This window comes from Vigna radiata, unplaced genomic scaffold, assembly GCF_000741045.1.
Source record: "Vigna radiata var. radiata cultivar VC1973A unplaced genomic scaffold, Vradiata_ver6 scaffold_370, whole genome shotgun sequence".
NCBI lineage: Eukaryota > Viridiplantae > Streptophyta > Magnoliopsida > Fabales > Fabaceae > Vigna > Vigna radiata.
In genome coordinates, this window is record NW_014542540.1 from 204,351 (window position 1) to 211,162 (window position 6,812).

At 39.2% G+C, this 6,812-nt stretch overlaps 1 protein-coding gene across 1 annotated transcript; it reads left to right on the plus strand.

Moving 5' to 3' along the window:
• The first annotated feature begins 659 nt into the window (after nucleotides 1-659).
• Nucleotides 660-6,411, plus strand: LOC106780150. The gene is made up of 5 exons (XM_014668404.1): nucleotides 660-782; nucleotides 5,017-5,157; nucleotides 5,389-5,533; nucleotides 5,597-6,001; nucleotides 6,083-6,411. The coding sequence occupies exons 1-5, from the start codon at nucleotides 660-662 to the stop codon at nucleotides 6,409-6,411; spliced, it is 1,143 nt and encodes a 380-aa protein (XP_014523890.1).
• Nucleotides 6,412-6,812: the final 401 nt, after the last annotated feature.

Consider the following 6,812-nt stretch of genomic DNA (forward strand, 5'->3'; position numbering starts at 1 on the left):
GTTGATATGAGTAGCCAAATCAATTCCTTTAAGCTATCCTTCAACTGTATAGTCCCATACCTATACAGTCTCTAGATCCCTCTCATTCCGGTGTATGTTCGATTCGTCCATGTACCCCTTCCACTGGAAGCCTGCCAGGAGCCGCTCCTTGTCTGTGCCCCCTGCACCATGCCTCTTGCATCGGCGATCACTCCCCGCCCTCGTCAGTGCCCGGGTGTCACATGATCTAGAGACTGTATAGGTATGGGACTATACAGTTGAAGGATAGCTTAAAGGAATTGATTTGGCTACTCATATCAACAAATTCATTTTCTTTTCGGTAGCCTAACTCATAAGAACTCCATGGTTAAGCGTGCTTAGCCTAGAGTAATTATGGGATGGGTGACCTTTCGGGAAGTTTTCTCGGAAAGTGTGTGAGTGAGGACAAAGCACACTGGAAAGCCTCGTGTTGTTGTGTGGGGGCAGTCAGCAGTCCCTGTAAGTTGTCGGGGCGTTACAATTTTTACATAGAAACTGTGAAAACTGAAGATGCTTTAGACTTAGGATTAAATTTTGATCTTTCACAGTTTTCTAAAAATTTTAAATGTGGTTGTGAAGTTGGTTCTTGCTCTATTTGTTTTGAAATCAATTCTTTGATACAACCAACTTCCAACTTATTGATGGGTGATACTAACTGTGAGTCTGATGAAAATGTTGAGGAACAGACAGATATAAGCAGCACCATTGAGATAGCTAGACCATTTTCACCTTCTCCCACTCTACCAACTTTCACAGGAGAGGAGGTAAACATACCTATGATTGATTCTATTGTTGATGATTATGCTATTGATAGGTATGTTGATGTTGATGATGTTGATGAGGATCCTTTTGATTTCCACTGTTTGCAAGATGAGAAACAACTTTTGCCATCTTGTCTGAATGTTTATTCTCCATGCACAGAACATGAATATGAGCCTGTTGTTGATATTGTTTCTACATTTGAAATTGATTCATGTTCTGAGAGTATATCTGAGGGTCAACTTTTTACACTGAGATTGGGTGTTATACCTCTACATGTTATTTCTGTAGAACCACATTGCACTCACCATGTTGTAGGAGGTACACATGAGTTTGATCAACAAACACCCACGGTGGAAGACAAGAGTGCCAGTGTACACAAAAGCTTGAATATCAATGGGCACCAGCTGAACCCACTCATCAACAATCACTACTTCTTAGACCCAGCTGTGGAGCACATCTCTCTGCTTGATCAAATCTGGAGACTGAAGTAATTCCTCCTCAAGACTTCTTTGTTGACTCCAGTGGTGGAGAATATATCCCTAAAAGTCCAAAATTGGCAACTGCCACCATGATCAGGGGAGTTTTCTTCTTTTCCCTTCTCCTCCTTTCCCACTTTTATTACACTTGTCCATCATCTGTTGACTGTTCTGATTTCTGATTTAATGATTGTGAAACACTGAGGACATTGTGGAGTTTAAGTGTGGTCTATTGAGGGAGATTCTGAATTTTCTTTGATTAGTTTCTATTTTCTGCGTTAAATTTTTTGTTTTCTAGGTAGTTTTGTTGTGTCTTGTGTTCAGTTTTGCATGTTTTTCGTGAATTCTGGACGTTGTTTAGGTTGTCAGTTTTTCCTTCACTTCATTGATACTCTGATTTGTTGGATTCCTTGCTTTTCTTTGCTTGGAAAGATAATTATGATGTTTGAGAGGTTGAATTGATTGTGATATAATTACCTTGTGCGAGATTTGAGCCACTTTATGTTCTTTCTTGTGTGTGATATGTCTCTTGATTACTTGCACATGTGCCTTGGCTTGACTCTTGTTGATGATTCTTGATTGATATGCATGTTTGAAAGTGATAAAGGCAGTTTTGTTCTTGAGCCTCTCTAGCCAGATAAGCCTACCTTATTTTTAATACACTAGCCCTATGTGAAAAACCATGTTTACCTTAACCTTAGGGAATTTTGGAGCTTTGGAATTGTTTTGGGAATAAGTGTGGTCTCCTGGGAGATTCAGATGAGTTGGCTAGTTGGTTCCTCATCTTGTGTTATTTTTGTAAATATCCTGTGTATCTTGTCTCTTACAATTGTGTTCTAAATAGAGAGAAAAAGAAAAGAGACAACATGAGAAAAGAAAAGAAAATAAAATAGAGAAATATGAGAAAATGAAAAAAAAAATTTAATAAAGGAGTCAAGAAGAGGATTGAATTAGAGGTTTTGGGTGTGAGTATACTGTGTTTACACTTGTTCCACATTGCTCCTTTATTTCTTTTGGTTTATAGCTTCTCATCCATATTTATCCTCCCTTGTCCTTGGCCCCATTACAACCATGAAAAGACCTTTTGATTTGAACATATATATGTTTTCAGTGTTGATATTAGAGGCTTGCCAAGACTATTTGTTGCTTGTTTTCTTGAGTGCATTGAGTTGACACTGTTTACCCTAGACACTTGAGAGAAACACCGATAGTGTGAATCTGTGAGGTTTTGTTACTTTTGATTCACCTCTTGAACTGATTGACTGTTTTTCCATGTTCTGAATTGCTTGGATGATTTCTTGAGTATCTGCTTTCCTTGACTCTGTGTGGGATTCTGTCCACTTGCTTTCAATGTCCAGATTTCTTGAGAACTGTGCAACTCTGTGTTTGTCCTTGTGAGTCGTAGTTTTTTGCATGTTGAGTCTGTCACCTCCCTAATGTCCTCTGAACTTTTCCCTGTTTTGCGTCTTGATTTTGCCCAGGAGTGAAAAAGACTAAGTGTGGTCTATTTTGATGAGTCGATATTTTATTGATTTCACTTAGTTTATTGTGCTAGAATTAATCAGGGAATTGTGCTTAATTGTCCGGTATTTTCCCGTTTCTGCTAATTGTGCTTAATTTGACCGGAAATTCTAATTTTAATTAATTTGAATTTTCTCAGTTAATTATTTGCACTATTATTTTCAAGGAAAATTTTGGAGATACAATTTGGAGCATTGGGATGGAGACAAATTAATTCAAGACTCTCCAATTAGACATTTTAAAATTAATTGTATTGTAATTTAGTTGTTTAAAACATTTTAGGCAAACTCTTTGCATCATGGGCCATTTTGGAAAAAATATGAAAAGCCCAATTTTGTAGGACACATGGCACCACAAGTGTATTAACATACCTAGCTTGGGAAATTGATGACATGCATTTCTTCATGGTTAGCAGAAGTAAATCCAAATCCTATTATTCTAGAGATTGTGAATCTTACATCCTTAGTCTTTACACTTCTAGTTTTGAAAAATATGCAAGAGAGTGGTGGGAAGAAAGACAATACCATGTTAGGATAGGTAGAAAATTTTTCATCCATAATTGGAAAGAATTGAAAGTTTGTTTGAGAAGAAAGTTTGTGCCTCCAGAATCTCAAAGAAACTTAGAACTTATTAGAGAAGGCCAGTCATTCATTCACAATTTAAGTGGGTTCTGTCATAGGGAAAGTGAGTTTCTAGAAAATCTTAAGAGGTTATGGGAAGAGACAAGGAAATATAGAGTTGAGAGATTAAAAAGAGAAAAACAAGAGCAAGAATCAAGAGAAAGAAAAGAAAAAGAGAGAAGAAAAAAGGAAGAAAGAGAGAGAAGAGAACAAGAGAAGATAGAGCAAGAGAGAAGAGAACAAGAGAGCATAGAGAAAGAGAGAAGAGAAAAGGAAGAAAGAGATAGAAAAGAACAAGAGAAAAGAGAAGAAGAAGCAAAAGAGAGAAGGGAAGAAGAGCAAAGAAGAGAGAAAAGAGAGCAAGAGATAAAAGAAGAAGAAACAAAAAGAGAAATAGACGGATGAGAAAGAAGCAAGGAAGAAGAGCCAATAAGACAAGAAGAAGAGCAAGAACTAGGAAAAGAGTAAGCACCACCTCCTCCTACACTCGTCATAGAAACAAGATTTTTAAGGGGAGGTTTTCCATCCTTTAACTTTTTCCTTTCTATCTTGGAGTTTTCCCATTTTAATTTGTCTTTCAAAGAAATTGTCATACCATATTTTCAAACTTTAGAATTTTCAACACCTGGCAATTCACAACTTGAGTTACGGTTACCTCTTTGGCTAGCACTAACTCAAGACAAAAATAAATTTTTGAAAGAAGTAAGGCTTCATAAAACTATAAAAATTGAACAATTTAACACTAGGAAGTCTTCTTCTAAACATACTTTTTCATGCATCTTGTTGAGTCAATTGAAACTAATCAGTGATATGTTTGATGCTTATTGCAGATTCACATTTGACCCTGGAGGAACTTATATGGAGTCAATAAAAATAAGTCCTCAAAATAACGATGACCCATCAGATTTGAGGACAAATCCTTCTCAAGAGGGAGGGGATAATACGTGGGGCCCAAGCCCAATAAATAAAGACCAACAACCCAAAACCAAGGAAAGGGATAAAGGAGACATTTCCACACATGGAGGGGTGAGTTTAGCACAACAGGAGGTGCACCAGGAATCCTTCCCAAATTAAAATGTTGTCACATGCTTTTATAGTGTAAAACATGTTACACAAGTAGGCTTCTAGAAATTTAGCACATTTTGCACATGCTTGTACACGTGGAGTCCGATCCACACTTCATGGACACACTTTAAGCACCGGCCAAGGATGATGAAGTCTATAAAGCTCACCTTGGCTGCACCGTGTATACACTTTTGATAATTAAATGAGTTTTATCTTTGCTGAAGCAAATTCCAGCATCCAAAACTCTGCCAAAAGTCACCTCCAAATTGAGCTTTCCCTCTCCACCTAGCTTCCTTCCATTGAAGGCCGCCTGAGCTAGTGTTCACCTCACCAAACAGCTCTTCAAACCACCACCTACACCATTGAAACTCATTCTTCCGCTGCTGCCACACCACAAGCAACTACTTCCGCTGCATCCAAGCATGCCACTGCATTAAATCCATATTCACGGCTGGAGCCACCGTATCAGTCTCATTAACCAGATGCGTCAGATGGCAACTCAGTTGAACCAGGTGCAGTCTTAGATTTCTGATAAGTTACCATCCCTCGTGCAGAATCCGAAGAATATGAGTGCCATAACCCTCAGATCAGGGAAGCAGACTGTTGTGCCTTCAGAGCCAACTCCTACACCTACACCCAAACCTGCTACTTGTCACAAGAATGAGGACCAGTCTGGCCCACGCAGGACATTTGAGGTGGGTGGATCTTCTTCCTCTCTCGGTGGTTCTTCTTCTCCTCCAGGTGGACCTTCTCCTTCTCCCACCACTACCACCACTACATTTTCTCCTTTGTATGATCGTCCTATCCCTCTTCCCTTCCCTTCAAGGGCACTTCCCAGCAAAAAGATGGAAGAGGTGGATAAAGAAATATTAGAGACCTTCAGGAAAGTAGAGGTGAACATACCTCTACTTGATGCCATCAAGCAGATACCGAAGTATGTCAAATTCTTGAAGGATCTGTGCACAAACAAGAGGAAGATGAAAGGTAATGAAAGGATCAGCATGGGCAGGAATGTATCTGTGCTTATTGGTAAGCCGGTCCCGCACATCCCTGAAAAGTGCAAGGACCCAGGTATATTTTGCATTCCTTGTGTGATTGGAAATAGTAAATTTGAGAATGCCATGCTTGATTTAGGTGCTTTTATTAATGTCATGCCTTTGTCTATCTATAAATATTTATCTCTTGGTCCTTTAAAACCTACGGGTGTGTTCGTTCAGTTGGCCAGTAGGAGTGTTACCCACACAACAGGTTACATAGAGGATGTCTTGGTTAGGGTTGGTGAATTGAGTTTTTCTGCTGACTTTTATGTTTTGGAGATGGAGGAGGGATTCTCTCCTGGATCCGCTCCCATTATCCTAGGCAGGCCATTCTTGAAAACTGCCCGAACCAAGATTGATGTGTATGCTGGAACTTTGTCTATGGAATTTGCTAATATTGTTGTTCACTTTAATATTCTTGATGCAATGAAATTTCCAGCTAAGGACCATTTTGTTTTTAGGATTGACATGTTGGATGACATTATTGATAAAAATGTTGTTGGTGAGTTTAATTATTTGAATGAGAAAGAGCATTTTTTTCTATCTTCTTTACATCCATGCATTGAATCTGGATTTGAATCAGGATTTGAGAATGATGTGGATATTGTTGTGGATTTTGATGAGGATTGTGATGTCCAGGATATTGATGCTATGCGTGATATTGATGATGTTGTTGACATATCTGTGATGGACATGGATTTGGATTGTGATGAGATGGGTGTTCTGCCTTTACCTGTGAATTCTTTAGAGTCGGAATACATTAACCATGTTGTAGGAAGTACAAATGAATCTTACTTGCAGGCACCCACTCTTGAGTTGAAACCATTGCCAGATAACCTCAAGTATGTGTACTTAGAGGATGATGAGAAGAAACCGGTGATCATTTCCACCTCCCTTGATTCTGTTCAATAGGAGAAGTTGTTTGGTGTGATGAGAAAGCACAAGAAGGCCATTGGTTGGAGCTTGGCCGACATGCCTGGTATTAGCCTGTCTACATGCATGCATAGGATTCTTTTAGAGGATGGAGCAAAGCCAGTTAGGCAGCCACCAAGAAGGCAAAACCCTATGACTATGGATGTCATAAAAAAGGAGGTGACCAAGCTTTTGCAAGCTGGGATCATCTACCCAATTTCAGATAGTCAATGGGTGAGCCCCATGACCTCCCGGTTGTGGAAGACATCTCTCCCTGAAAGTCCAAAATTGGCAACTGCCACCATGACCAGGGGAGTTTTCTTTTCCCTCCTCCTCCTTTCCCACTTTTGTTACACTTGTCCATGATCTGTTCATTGTTCTGATTTCTGATCTTATGCCTA

Coding starts and splice junctions, on each gene's coding strand:
- LOC106780150 (XM_014668404.1), top strand. CDS start 660: ATGGGTGATACTAACTGTGAGTCTGATGAAAATGTTGAGGAACAGACA. Junction 783..5,016: donor CAACTTTCACAGGAGAGGAG/GTAAACATACCT, acceptor TCCCTCGTGCAG/AATCCGAAGAATATGAGTGC. Junction 5,534..5,596: donor TGAAAAGTGCAAGGACCCAG/GTATATTTTGCA, acceptor TGCTTGATTTAG/GTGCTTTTATTAATGTCATG.